Consider the following 15,808-nt stretch of genomic DNA (forward strand, 5'->3'; position numbering starts at 1 on the left):
GAAAACAAAAAAACAGCTTTTGAGTGAATTGGGCAGTCCCTTAAAATGCACCAGGTCTGCCCTTTTCCATTGTCTGAATCTTAGAGAGAGAAAATTCTAGCGTGACACATGCACCAAGGAAGACAAAAAATGCTTCAAAATGAAGCCCTTCCCTGTTGAATGAAGTCATTTTGAAACCATTTTTCAGTTTTTGACGGATTATAATTATCTAAATTTCTCACTAGTATTTGCCAGTTACCTCTCTGTGTTTAGTCATTGACTAAGAACGCTGAAAGTTGGGAGCAGGCTGAACCTTAGAACACAGTTGTTTGGAATGCTTTCTCCCCATTTTGCTTTGTAACTTTTTGTTCTGAAGGTGGCTAGATCTACTTTTAGAAAAACCCAAAACCTCAGAATCTGAACCTCCACACATCACCAGTCTACAACACTGTCCCCAACTAAAATAAGCTACTGGTTGCAGTGAAGAAGAAAGCTTTTATAATGGCATTTCTAACCCTCTGCCAAATCTGAAAGCACAATGGTGCTGCACAATGTACTTTTGTTTAAGTAAAAAGATTTTAAAAAATGAAGCTATCCATTGTAATGATGAGAGGTGTAAAATCAAGAATCAGAATCTTTATTTGTACAGAACATTTTCTATGCCATGATATATGGCTGTTTGTTAGGAGAAGTGACGGCATTGAAATTCTTGCCTGTAGTCTTTTGTATATCTTGCCCATGATGCTTAGTAGTATGAATTAAATACCCAGAAATGTTATTCTCTGTCTTGGTATATTTAGAGATTCTGTGAGATCTGTATTCAGATACATGCAAAGCCAGATAGATGCCCAATAATAATAATAATAATAATTTATACCCCACCCATCGGGCTGGGTTTCCCCAGCCACTTTGGGCAGCTTACAGCACATAAAAAATTGTAAAACATTAGACATTAAAAGTTTCGTGATACAGGGTTATGGAATCAATCTGTCAATCAATCAGAACATACACCAAAGATGTATGAGAGCAGATGTTTAAGAGCAAGCAGTTAACATTAATGTGAAATTACACCATATTTTAAGATGGACATGCAATGTATGCATGTAGAAAACATGGAAAGGGGTCCAAGTCACAGCACTACAGCATCTGCGCTGCAGTTTGAATCATGCATGTGGTAAAAGGTAAAGTAAAGGTAAAGGTACCCCTGCCCGTACGGGCCAGTCTTGACAGACTCTGGGGTTGTGCGCCCATCTCACTTAAGAGGCCAGGGGCCAGCGCTGTCCGGAGACACTTCCGGGTCACGTGGCCAGCGTGACATCGCTGCTCTGGCCAGAGCCAGAGCCGCACACGGAAACGCCGTTTACCTTCCCGCTGGTAAGCGGTCCCTATTTATCTACTTGCACCTGGAGGTGCTTTCGAACTGCTAGGTTGGCAGGCGCTGGGACCGAGCAGCGGGAGCGCACCCCGCCGCAGGGATTCGAACCGCCGACCTTTCGATCGGCAAGCCCTAGGCGCTGAGGCTTTAACCCACAGCGCCACCTGCGTCCCTTCATGCATGTGGTACCAGTCTACAATTACAATTGAGCATGTAGTGCACAGAAAAGATAATTCTTGGAGCACTACGTGAACTACTTTTGAAAGCTTAGTACAGTGGTACCTCGGGTTACATATGCTTCAGGTTACATACACTTCAGGTTACAGACTCCGCTAACCCAGAAATAGTGCTTCAGGTTAAGAACTTTGCTTCAGGATGAGAACAGAAATCGTGCTCCAGCGGCGTGGTGGCAGCAGCAGGCCCCATTAGCTAAAGTGGTGCTTCAGGTTAAGAACAGTTTCAGGTTAAGTATGGACCTCTGGAACGAATTAAGTACTTAACCCGAGGTACCACTGTACAGAGCTAACTTGTCCATAGCTAGATAGTAGCACAGATCTGCAAGGTTCAGGCTAAGATTCTTTGGAAGAATGCCACACCCAAAGTCATTTCTATAAGTTGTTTTACCTTGTTCTACCGTATCTTGAAGTATGCTAAGAATGCTGAAATTAATATGTGTGTGCCCCTTCTGACATTTGACAATCCTTACACTATAAATCTCTTGCTTTGACAGATCTCAGTTGGTCTGTTTTCTTATCTGTGCAGGGCTGACTTTTCACTATGTAAAAGTAACTTTAGTTGCTGAGCATTGTGTTATAAATAGTTGACTGCAAACTAAAAACATAAAGAGCAGGATTTAGATGATCTTGCTTCTCTTCTCACCCTGCCGTGGCAAGAGCCAGTTAGGCCCCGGTGACCAAGATTATTGGGCACATGATACCGGAGAAGAATGATCCCTGATCATTCGGCTGCTCTAAACATGAGTGAAACCTTGCTTTCAGCCACCTGGCAGGCAAAGAGGCAGCAGAAGATGGCACACAGCATAGCTGTGAGCTGAAGAAGATTGTATGGTCTTCAACCTCAGTTTTTTTTTAAAGACTGAGCATCGGGTTGGGGAGAAGACCCTACCTTTTGGAGAACTGGCAGGTCCTGGTGACAGCAAACCTTTTTACTTGGCACTCATTGTCACCCCAAATTTGTTGACCTGTGGAAATGAGAAGTGCAGGAGGATGTTGAAATTTATTCCACAGAATTTTAAATACCCTTTTAGAACTTAAACCTGTTAATCTATCAAGATTTTAAATATGCAAGGTAACTTTTAAAAAGTTGCAACATCTTCCTGAAGAGCAACAACAACAACATGACCTACAGTGGTACCTTGGTTTGTGAACTTACCGTATTTTCCGTCTATAAGACACTCCCATGTATAAGACGCCCCTATTTTTGGGGTCTCAGATTTAAGAAAATGGGGGGAGATGGCCCAGAGTATAAGATGCCCCCTAATTTTTGACATTTTGACATTTAGGAAAAATCCCTAATCTTATACACGGAAAAATACGGTAATGCGTTCCTGAAATCCGTTCTTAAACCGAGGTGTGCTTTCCCTAAGCAGACCTCCCACCGCTGGTGCCCTGCTTCTGTTCATAGACCAAGGTAAAGTTCGCAAACCGGAACACTACTTAACAGTTTTGTGGAGTTCGTAAACCAAATAGTTTGTAAACAGGACTGTTTGTAAACCGAGGTACCACTGTACTTAAGCAGAGGTTGAGCTTTGGTAAAATTGGTTTTGCTGCTTGGATTACGGCCCTAAATTTGAGGCAGAATTCCTTTCTAAAATGTTAGAAAATACTGCTTTAAAGTGGGTGGGAAATTAAACCACTGCTTACAAAGTTTTTTGTAGGGCTATGCAAAGTGATATGAGATAGCAACATGATAGGAGCCTGGAGACATTTTTTGGGATGACTTGACTACCTAGAAACTGGGAGATAGTCAGCTCATTTTTTAACATGAAGCTGTCACAAAAAGTAATGATTGCCATCAGGTCCACTCTACTGACATTTTGAACTTAAAATGTTCAGTAGACATACTCTTTGGTGTCAAAACCGTTTGGAAGCTGTATGGAAGATTAGTGCAGTGATACATCTACTGTTGCCCACTTGACCTTATCAAATATATTTGGAAGTACATGAAGAATATGAACTCAGGATATTTCTTGGCTAACTGACCTGAATACTTGATATTTTGCTTACTCTGCTATGCTGATGGTTCAAGGGAGAGGTGAAGAACAGCATTTGGATTATTTCTAAAAATGACTGAACCCCCGCCCACCCAAAAAAACACCCCTTGATTAATTTGTACTTCTGTTACAGAGATTATGTGTTGGTAAGCTTTCCTTCCTCTGCATGGAAGGTAAGAGAATGGTGGAGGAGGGGCAGAGCAATCCACCCCTATTCCATGAGCCTGCTGGTCACCTATAACTATCAGTTCTGTTAAAGCAAGGTAGTTTTGTAAATCTCTGGGTTCTCCCAAGCACACTGAGAACCTCTTATTTTTCAATGTCCCCATCTTCGATCCAGTTCTTTTGGCACTTGCCATCTCCGTTTGCTATTGGATGGAGTAATGCACAGTAAGTTCTGCATTAGAAGGAGTGATGCATCAAATGCATTAAGAATGGAAGGAAGCGAAACTCAGCTGGTAATAGTGATGCAATTTGTAAAACACCATCCTAGGTCGTTGGGAGCACCAACTGCCTAGTTGGTGCAGAGACAACCTTATATCAATGTTTGGGGACAGGACATAGATCGCACTCCTCCTCTGAAGTTCCAGTGTTAGGTAGACACTCCTAGGATTGTCTGATTAGCCAAAACCTACCTGACCCATTGGCATGGCGAGGAGCATTTTTTTTAAAGTCTTCTTTATGCAGCTCTTAACTTAAAGGTAAAGGTAAAGGTACCCCTGCCCGTACGGGCCAGTCTTGACAGACTCTGGGGTTGTGCGCCCATCTCACTTAAGAGGCCAGGGGCCAGCGCTGTCCGGAGACACTTCCGGGTCACGTGGCCAGCGTGACATCGCTGCTCTGGTGAGCCAGAGCCGCACACGGAAACGCCGTTTACCTTTCCGCTGGTAAGCAGTCCCTATTTATCTACTTGCACCTGGAGGTGCTTTCGAACTGCTAGGTTGGCAGGCGCTGGGACCGAGCAGCGGGAGCGCACCCCGCCGCAGGGATTCGAACCGCCGACCTTTCGATCGGCAAGTCCTAGGCGCTGAGGCTTTAACCCACAGCGCCACCTGCGTCCCAGCTCTTAACTTACTGGAGCTGTATACATGAGTTATCCTCTAATTTTACTGGTAGGATTGCTTTAAAGCAGATCTAAACATAAGGATGTGTTATAAGAATTTGAAAACTGCTTAAGAACTCTTAAGTTTGGTACAGGTATATACTTCCTGTTCCTTAGCTGACTTATTGTTAATTAGGATTGATACCTAAACCAGATCTGAAACAGTGATAAGCAACTTGCAGTGTATGTACACTTATACAGCATGTGTTTGTCATCTTACCTTAACAATGCACTTGGTTTAATTAAAAAGGTATATTTAAACAATCTTTATCATAGCCTGATATAGAATGCTATATCAGAAGTATGAAAAAGGAGTACATACCTTACTGAGAAACTTAATTTGGGGGGAGATATTTTGTTTTTTACACTTTCCTTAAACTTCAAAGAGTGTTTGCTCCAGTTCTTTAAGTGACATAAAATTTGCTGAGTAAACCTAGATTAATTTTTTTATGTGTGCCAACTGTAATTCTGAATGGAATAAAAGTTTTCTTCAGAAAGGCTGTTGTTAAGATTCCTATACTAGGTACTGGTTATGAAAGGTGGACATCAGATTTATTGATTCTTTCTTTACCAGTTGCAAGTTCTTGTGACTTCCAAATGCCTTACTGTGATGAAAAAGCCAGGGTCCTGTAGTTGGCATAGTTTCTTTAGCCATCACCTGCTTTGTACTGCTGGATGCAAAAACTCTTGTCTCTCATCTATATACAGTAAAATTAATCAGACCACATTTCTGCTTTTGAGTTATGGTTAAAATGGTTTGCTAGCTGCCTCATGGCTGTGTATGTCAATGCTATCTTTCTTCCACATCACAGGTAGGAAATTGCTCTAAAATAGAGTATTGATCAACGTTTTTTTATAAGAAGACTGGAGCCAACTGTTCTCAAGGGAACACATGAACAGAACAGAATTACTCTGAAACTAGTAGTTAGCCTGCCTATATGCTATCTTCATGATTTTTATAAACCAGTACGTATCTCCTAGGCATCAACTTCATTTGCATGTATCTATATATCTTTTCAGACATAGTTTTCTGTGTGGGTGGGTGCGTGCATGCACAGAAGGGGAAAAGAACAAAAAAATGATAAATGAACTTGACCAAGTATTTGAACAATTACTGAAATAAGTATAGCTTCTAGCTTTTGAATTTTACAATTCTTGCTGACGTTCTGGCTGCCTCTGGCCAGAATACTAAAGTGGCAGCACTTGAGTGACACAACCAGAAGAATCTGTTTTCCAGGAGTTGCATAAGTATGCAGGGTTCTTCTTTTCCCCCTCTCTGCAGGGTTCAGTGGCATTGGCCAGTCAGAGGAATGGGGGTGCAGGTGGGAAAATCATATAGGCAGCTTGCCTGTAATTCTTCTGTGGTAACTTTATTTTGAAAAGTTATAAGGCATTATTCTGCTAATCGCAGCATTAGGATTTTCAAGATCGTTCCAAAGCCACAAGTGTCTTTGACAGTTCTCACAGCAGCCTACATTTCCACTTTGTGTTTTGGGGAAAAGCATTTTACCACCCACAAGCTGTGTTTCACCTACTGGACATCATATTTGGTTACATTTTGAAGAGGCTATGACTAGCTTGGGATAAGGATGTGCGTTGTAGGAAATACAGTACAGCTTCTTTGTGTGCTACTTGCATTCTAAAATAACTTATCTGCTCTGCAGGGTGCTGCCTTTCCTTCCTTATTGAAAATGGTAATAGCTTTTCCAGCATGCAGTAGTGCAACAATTCACAAATTTTAGGGGGAATCTGGGGCTCAACTACAATTTCAGAGCCACTCAATATTTCACAATATCTGTTCCATTTTCTCCTTTCCTATCTTGTCTTTTCTTCTGCGCCCCCATTTCTCCATTTATAAATAAAATAAAATATAGACCCAAATTGAAAAAATAGTGATAACATTGATGAACCATCTTCTTGGCTGGGCTGCTACCCAGGTGTAGTTCACATACTGCACTATTCTACCTCATATGATATAAATAAATCCAAGCTGCCTATCAGTTGTTTTCTCAGATGTTGTTTAGGGCAGCTGTGTATCTACTGTATGGATGATCAATATGATTTGTATTCTGTGGGACCGACATGGCATAATATGTCAAAATTGCTTTGTTCATCCTTGTATCCTCCTCTTGGAATAATTTTAACTGCAACAATTAGAATGTCATATTAAGGAGCTGGGATTTGGACATTTTAAAATTTAAGCAGTTTAGAAACTTGACCAGTTGTGAGTAATTCAATACATGGCACAGAGAACTAGAATAGGCCAAATTATAAATCTATACTGTATTTGCAATTTGATGCTTTCCTTTCTACCTTGGTCTCTACTCAAACTGAGGGACAGCTCGCTTAGTAGAATATGAGACTCTTTTTCTCAGGATTTTGGGTTCGAGCCCCACATAGGGTGAAAGATTCCTGCACTGCAGCGAGTTGGACTAGAATGATCCTCGTGGTCCCTTCCAACTCTACATTTCTATGATTCTTTCAAAATAAATGTTAAATGCTCACTTTGTTCTGTCGTACTCATATGCCCATTCACCACTTAAGAAGTAGCTTGCTAACTTCTGGTTACTTAACTTCTGGCTACATCTGTGTCTCTCTAACCCTAACCTCCCCAACATATCAATTGCATGTGGTGTGTGCCAGTGTTACATTAAGGATCCCACAAATCTGGAAGGAGAATGCACAGTGTACAAGATATAATGGACATTAGTTATCGGAGCAGATAGTGACAAGACTAAATTGAAATGCAGCAAGGACACTGGCCTCAACACACCCTTATTTTGATATTTTGGTTCTAGTAGGTAAGAGTTTTCCTATGCAGATCATCTGAATGGCAACTTATTCTGTCCACAGTAGTTAGTTAAATGTTTATCGTCAACACAAATATGGCAGTGAGCAAAATATGGGAATAAAGCACCAACATGGTATGTGTGCACTGGAAATCAACATCTGCCTGTAAAATCTCCCCCATCTCTCAATATTTATATACATAGAAACATCCACAAGTTTTGAGGTTGGAAAGAGTTTGATTCTAAGTTGTTCATTCACGTAAAGGAAAAAGAGATTCCTGCCAATTCTTCCATCTCCAGGCCCCCTACATCATATTCTGCACCATTCCCAAGGTTTCCTAAACAGGAGCAATCTTTCATTTTCAGGGGGTGTAGGGAGCTGCGGAAGATGGGATATCCTTGTTCCATGTATGTGGACTGTGTTTCATTCATGGGAGGAAAATTAGGATTCAAGCCAAAATGCAAGAATCTGAATTAGAGATCCCTGTGTAAGAGGTGCTTTGCCATATGCTGCTTCAATTACTTCTTGCTGATTAAAATTTGTATATGGGATAGTTGTGTGCCTTCCAATTTTTGATGCTTTTATGCAAGAATTTGAAGTTTAACCCTTCAGCTTGATGGGCCTTCTCTGCGATTTGAATTCTCTTTTCCTGCTCTAGTATTTGTTAATGCTAAAAATAATAAATTGTAGTGTGGACTCCAATGAAGTCTGTGCAGAAGTGCTCACATAATGGGGCCTGCTTCCTCTCCAGTCTCCCCCCATGTGCCTATAAAATCTGCTCTGAGGGACCCACAGCAGCTGATTTAGGTAGGAGAAGGGGAAGTCCTACTGCTTTAGAAGCAGTCTTCTCATGTAACTTTGGTGTGTTTTTTGTAAAAAACTGAAAATTAAAAAAATAATAATTAAAGAATGAAAGGTATCTTATTTATTTTTGGCAGAAAAGCCTTTCAGTGAAGCTTAATCCACTGTTGCAAACCTATCCCTGAATAGCTTTGAGCATGTGGAAAGTTCAGCTTGCAAATATTCAAGAGTTTTCACTGACTGTGGCAAATTCCCAGCAAGTTCTTTGTCTGCAGAGACAGAATAGGGGCATGGCTGTGTAAGCTGAAGTTTAGCAGAATGTGCAGGTGCACAGAAGTCATCACATTTTTCTACTCCTTCTTTGTTGCCTATTAGTAATGCTGAGACCAACCATAACTAGGGGCATATTATTACAGTGTTGGACTTAAAATAACCTCAGTAAGTCACATTCCCTTGATGTGTATGCTTCTTTTCTAAGTTTTGTCTAACTTTTTCTCCCCCAAGCTGCTGTTTGACAGAGGAGCCCCACCAGCCAGTCATGTTTAAGGATAAGTGGTGGAAGTAAGTACCTTTTCCTCCCTATATTTAAGTAGTGTCTTGGCATCTGAGTTGCAATAGCTGTGTTAAGTCTCACCTGAAAGGATGCTAGAATAGTTCTGTAATGTTTGCAAATACACATGTCCACTGAGTGTATATATGGTGTTTTGCAGCTTGTTTCATCTTTTGCATTAGGTAGCACTTTTGCTGTTTTTTTCTAAAACCGGTAATACATGAGTTCCAGCGAAAGTTGTCCATGTAATAAAATTGGAGACTTGGCCATCGCCATAGTAGAATATTTCAAAGCAATTTAGTGAACATACAGAAATATTTTTTATTGAGAATTTCAAGGGTAAGGGGTAAACCAGCATGAGGGGGAGCATGAGTAAAGTTCTGACCACACACAGTAGAAAGAAATAGGAAAAAATTGGCTTTAGTTGCCACTTGGTTCATTAACCACAAATGCAGTGCATTTTCTGACAACATGTAGTGACTCTTGAAATAGCTGCATAGTGAGATCCCCATAGGCAAAGCATTGAATGACAAGGGCTGTTGGATTAGCTGCAGAATCTATGCAGTCTTCTCTAGCAGTATGGAATTTCACAAAACTCTAATCTGTGGTACTACAGGGAGGTCTTTAGCTATAGTATAACAGTCAGTCACACTGTGCATATATGATTACCACCAAGCCAATAAAATATTAATCTAGGTTATCTTTGGCCTATCTGCAGTCCATTCTCATTAGCAAATGTTTATCAGATTAAAACATTTCCCCAGAATCATGGGGGACAAAATCTGCCTGTTTTTAAAAAATGAGATTTTGAGGAGTCTGTTCAGCCTGAAGTAATCTGACTCAACAGGGTTCTGAACTTTTTTTGTTATTACTAACCATTCTACTTCTGGCATTCTCCATAGATAATGCAGTTCCCCTGGGTAGTTTGATGGCTAATTCCACAAATTGGAGTGAGCCTGTAGAGAGCATTTACGATGTTATACCATAGGAATAGGTCTGTAATCCCATTCTTTGAATGTTTCAGATGTATGATATAGTTTAACTTTAATGCATGTGTGTGATCCACTTTAATTGCAACAATTCTGAGTTTCTGTGCAGTTATTCATCCTATTGTATCCACCTTATAATGGATTGGGGGTACTAGGCATATCTAGCTTAGAGTTGTGAATTTTATAGAGAAACTTCCTTTTAAGAATTGGAGGTCATTTCTATCCAAATAAATGGGATGAAATTCTGTATCTGGAATCATTTTTCTTTCTATGTATCACATGACTGTGGTCACATTCAGATTATCTAATATTGGCTTTATAAGGCAAGATATGCATGAGCTTCAGGCACTCACAGCTGCTTTACTCCTCTCTTTGGATAAGCAGCAAAACAAGTCAGGAAGCTGCAGCTAACCATGACATCCTGTTGTATCTGATATGAGAACTAGTTGTTTATTAGATTTATATAACAGCCCGTCAGTAAATATTCCCATGATGGCTTTCAACAATTTGGGTCCAGGATACCCCAAGGATCACCCTGAACCCTTATATTCAGGTAGGTGGTAGCCGTGTTGGTCTGCCATAGTCAAAACAAAATAAAAAAATTCCTTCCAGTAGCACCTTAGAGTCCAACTGAGTTTGTTATTGGCATGAGCTTTCATGTGCATGCACTTGAGGTGTATCTGAAGAAGTGTGCATGCACATGAAAGCTCATACCAATAACAAACTTAGTTGGTCTCTACGGTGCTACTGGAAGGATTTTTTTTATTTTGTTCCTTATATTCTAGCTCAGTCACTGAGATCATCTGCAGAAACTCATTTAGTTGTTCCCTGCGTTGGTGAGGCTTCTTTGGCAACAATGAGAAACAGAACCTTTAGTTTCATTGGCCCAGTCCTGTGGAATACCCTATCAATAGAGACGTACAGTGGACGCCTTCTGTGCCAACTTTTAAACACATGCTTAAAACTTTTCTATTCCACCAGGCCTATGCAGGCAATTAAGAGTACATCCCCCACAATGGTCTGTTGATGTTGGTTTTTAACTTTTTATGACTTTATTGTGTGGTTTTATGTTTTTATAATGTTGTAAACCACTGTGATATATTTTCATGACACAGTTGTATATAAATGTTTTTATAAATAAATAAAAACATCAAACACAATTTACAGTAATAGGTAATATCCAATAATAATACTGCAAAAAGCTTCATTGCGCAGAGGCACCATAGAATAATTTACTGTACAGCCTCAATTTAAAATGCACTGAAAAAAGATAAAGAAGGTGTCAGGTGTGGCTCTCTGGGAAGTCTGTTTCATAGCTGATATGCTACTACTAAAAAACCACATCTCCTTAGTTGCCCTCTGCCTCATTTCATTGGTGGAGGCACCTAGAGAAGGGTTTCTGAAGGGAATTTTAAGGTGCAGGTAGGCATACAAAGGAGGACGTGATCTTTTCAAGTAACCTGCTCTTAGGACTTTGCAGGTTAAAACAGGAACTTGGGTCAGGAAATATACTGGAAGCAAATAATGGTTAATGCCAAACAAGCCAGGATGCAAAAGCCGACTTCAAACTATGGTTTCATATCCTGACTTGTTTGGATGCCAATACCCATATTTTCCAGTTTGGACATCCCATTAAATACTTTCTGGTCTGTTTGCTTACTCACCTGAAAGGAGGAATGGTGCTGTTGCATGTGGATTCCTGACACTTGTGCATAACTTCTTATTATGCCATAATTTGTCTTTTGTCTGTGGAGAAATAAGATTATTGTGATTTAAACTGTTACCACAGAAAAGCATATAAAAGCAGGCCATAAGAACTGCTGCCTTATTCCTAGCTATATACGTCACAGAAATATACTACTATGCATCAATAGGATAGTATATATTTATATAAACTAATGGTGGGAATTAATATTGGAGGCATTTGTTGTATCTTTAAGTTTTCAAATGTGTACGATGCCCCTGCTTATTTTTTGTTGGGTAAAATAGTGGTAGCCCAATTTTCAGTCTATTAACAGAACTTGCAACATGTTACATCACAATGGTAGAATTTGGGATGGCTTTATTTCCAGTGGGTCACTATATTGTGCAGTGTCTGAGAAGGGTAGCAAAGGTGCTAGAGTTTTTGTACAGACAATATTTGCTTGCTTTTGCAGGATATCTCAATTGGTAGAGCATTAAACTCTTAATCCCAGGGTCATGGGTTCAAGTATTAGGACTGGCAAAACAGACTTCCAAACTGGATCCTAGATGTGTCCTGATCATCATAATGGCTCTTAATATGTTCTGTTGGATTTTTTCTCCAGTCTAAACATCATATATCTCTATCAACTTCTCTCAAAATTCATGCAGGATCTGCCAAGACTGAGCTTCATTTGTATGGTCCATTTTATCATCTTACACAGCTTATGCATGTGATTCGCACTTAATCACAACAAGCGTATTACAAGGCTGTTCAGTTATTGTTAACTTTATTAATGCTCCCTTTCTTAATATTCAAGTTGCTTTGAGTTCACTTGCTTACTTCCTCAGCTACCTGCCTGTAGTGTGACATAATTATAGCTGTTTGCCTTTTCCACTTACCCGAAGCAATATACCTGAAGGAGCAGGTTGTGTTATTTAATATTTTGTTGGAAGCTGCCCAGAGTGGCTGGGGAAACCCAGCCAGATGGGTGGGGTATAAATAATAAATTATTATTATTATTATCTGTTCCTGTGAGTCTGAACAAGACCCACTTTTAATGCTGCTGCCATTCTGCTGCTCACGTCTACAAGAACCAGTCATTTTAGACATTTGAGATTCCTAAGAGAGCCTCTGCTAATGGCCTTTGGTACCTACAAAATATTTTAGCGCTGGCAATGTGGAATCTGGTCCCTGCTTCTGGTCCTTGCCTGAAAGAAGATATTCTGCTTTTTTCCATTTTTTTTTTAGTTTGTAATAACATAAAATTTATTAGAAATATAGAGCAATGTGTTGAGTTACATTGCCTTTCCTTAATACCATGGTGATAAGCTGCCAAATCCAGCCTCATGTAGCACAACGCATATTAAAATTGGGGTATGCTTGTTACGGCTCTGACAAAATCTTCCTTGCCTTCCAGTATACCAGCTCTGCTGGTAGGGAGGTATAGTTTCTATATTTAATATAGCATTTGGTTTTGGAATATTTTTTCATAAGCTTTGTGTTTCACCTGCAGTGGAAATGCACTTAATCTCCATGGTTAAAAAAAATGCTTGAAAACTTTAGGATTGAGAAGAGAGTAAACTAGCTGCATGTTTTTTCAATGTGAATAACCTTAATCTGTGCATGATGTGTAACCCTAGTTTTTTTGTTTTAACAGTAGATAAGCATGAGACCACCGCGGCACAGCTGCATGTGTATTCACTCTTGAAGCAATTGCACACTTTATTGGCTGACAATCTTGGCATTTTTCAGCAAAAACAAATTTTAAGGGCACAGAACATCTGTGTCTGACTTGTCAAATAAACTTGCTTGGTGTCATCTGATGGAGCCTTCTGGTAGTGAACAACTCTATGATGATCCTGACCTTGGAGGAAAGTCTCAAGATCCAGAGACCAAAAGGCAGCATGAATCGGAGCAAAAGCTATCCAAAATTACCCACAATGCCTTGGAGAATATTAATGTGATTGGTCAAGGGTTGAAGCATCTCTTCCAGCATCAACGTAGGAGGTCATCAGTGTCTCCCCATGATGTTCAGCAAGCTCAGGTTGATTTGGAGCTTGAAACAGAATTGGAAAATCAAAGCACATGTGCCGAAATTGATGGTGTCTCTACCCACCCCACAGCTCTGAACAGAGTTCTACAACAAATCAGAGTGCCACCTAAAATGAAGAGAGGAACAAGCTTGCACAGCAGACGGGGCAAGGCTGAGCCTCCAAAGGGAAGCCCCCAAATCAACAGGAAGTCACTCCAGGATATTCATTCAGGCCGGCCCAGATCCTCATCAACTACTGATGCCCCTACTAATATGTCTGTGCTGGAGATGGCCTCTCCTATCTGTCTAGCTGGTGAAGAGGTTGCATCAGCAGATCGGGTGAGTTCTGTTTATAGCAAAGTGTATTTTCTTGTTGGATGCTGAAGCATTTCTTTGAAAAAATCTGAGCATTGAATATAGTAGCAAGGGCAATAAGTGTGTGTGTGTGTGTGTGTGTGTGTGTGTCTCTATATGTATATTTCCTTGAAAGCCATGCACCTGAGTAAAGAAGAACATAATGTAATGTTCTTGCTGCACTGGTAATAAGAGAAGATGGCTGCAAACCAGCTCTCTAATGCAACAGCTTGTTGGCAATAAAGAACAGTAGATGCTGACTTACCTTTTTATTTTTGGAAGTTGTTTAGCTTGTGGAAGTAGCAGAACCTCCCAAGTAGACTGCTTTGCACATAATAATTGATTTTTTTTCCCTTCAGTAAGTCCAGCATTGGATTAAATTTAAGATGTAAGGATCTGTATGGCCAAGAGGTAAATGGTAGTATGCAATTCCAACTGTGCAAGTTGCTGCTGTATATAGTGTTCTTTATAGTGTGCTTTTTATTGTATTTTATGTTGAAAACTTTTAATAACATTTGATTGAAAAAAATGTATTGAGCCATATTGAAGCTTACTGTTTCATTAGATAAACTTGGTTCTGGGTATGAAATATTTTGGTCTGCAGTATAGAAGGTATGCAGAAAGATCTATGTGACAGTTCTTTTCTGAGGGAGAGGGCAGGGAGTGGTGGTTCTATGTCTTCCTGAAATTGAGGAATGGAACTGTTAGCCCCAAAGTCAGTGCAGTCATGTCTGTGTTTCCCAATTAATTCCATTTAGTTTAATTAATGAGCAGTGCTTCCTGTTCAGATATCTAATGAAAAGTTACAAAAGGATATGGTGGAAACTTGTAACATGGCAGTGGCTATCACAGCAGGAGACATTGCACAAGTAAAACAGCAGACTGAGTGAGGTGATGAGGCATGGAAGCCTGTGGGGTAGGGTGCATTGATATGGGGGTCATCAGTACTCTTCAACATAGGTGGAGGAAGCAGAACTGAAGAAACAGGAAATTAAGCTAATGAATTTAGGAGAGAAGAAGCAAGTGTGTTGCAGTTGGGACAAGGACAGGTTGGAGTGGAACAGACTCTTAAAGCATGGACTCATAGTTTCTGATCTGTTGTGTGTATTATATGGAAGTGTACTAATTCCAAGTTAACTTGTGTGTGTGGAGGTTTTCTTTATGCATGCATAGATGAGATGGAACACATCTCTTCAGTAAAAGAAGGTCACTGTGAGACAGTAATTATGAACATCAGCCTTGCTTGGCAAGGTAAAGATACTCTGCTCTGTGTTTTGCACACCTTTTTATGAATCATGAAAGTATGGACATTAGCATTTCCTTGAGTTGCTCTTGTGGAGTGGAGAGGACTGAAACAAAGTCTTATTTTTAAGCATATCTACAACCCAGAAGTAGGCACCCCTCCTCACCACTTTTTAGTAGCAAAACAAGACTTTAACTGCTAACATTTTGTAAAGGTGGTTGGTTTTGATTGTGAAGAGAATATAAATAAAAAGGCCTGGTCCAGCCAATGAAGGAAACCAGATTTTCTTCCCCCCACTTCCATTGATCCCTAACTAACATGAAAACACCTATTTAAAAAGGCAGATTAATATGTGACTCAAACATCTCTAGGAGCAGCCCCAGGAAAGAAGCATTATTATTATTATTATTATTATTATTATTATTATTGGGGAGGGAGAGGAATCCCCATCAGCTTCTCTGCCCATGTGTAGCTAGTGGTAATGGGATCACTGTCTTTTATAGCACTGTTACAGTACAGTCATATCTTGGTTCTTGAATGCCTTGTGACTCGAATGTTTTGGTGAGTGTTCTGGTTTGCAAACGTTTTTTGGAAGCTGAAAGTCCGATGCAGCTTTTGCAGCTTCCGATTGAGTGCAGGAAGCTCCTGCAGCCAATCGGAAGCTGTTGCTTGGTTT

At 40.1% G+C, this 15,808-nt stretch overlaps 1 protein-coding gene across 2 annotated transcripts in view; it reads left to right on the top strand.

The window, feature by feature from the left end:
• The window catches only part of TMCC1 (transmembrane and coiled-coil domain family 1), a 111,519-nt gene that overhangs the window by 7,913 nt on the left and 87,798 nt on the right, over positions 1-15,808 (top strand). Inside the window, exons 2-3 of one of the 2 annotated variants that reach the window (XM_079964531.1) lie at positions 8,785-8,841; positions 13,161-13,874. In XM_079964531.1, the coding sequence (XP_079820657.1) occupies positions 13,326-13,874 (549 nt within the window). In that variant the 5' untranslated portion in view covers positions 8,785-8,841; positions 13,161-13,325. The remainder of the gene's footprint in view (positions 1-8,784; positions 8,842-13,160; positions 13,875-15,808) is intronic. The other variant, XM_079964532.1, reaches the window with a different exon arrangement.

This window comes from Podarcis cretensis (assembly GCF_951804945.1).
Source record: "Podarcis cretensis genome assembly, chromosome: 2".
In the NCBI taxonomy this organism is placed as follows: domain Eukaryota; kingdom Metazoa; phylum Chordata; class Lepidosauria; order Squamata; family Lacertidae; genus Podarcis; species Podarcis cretensis.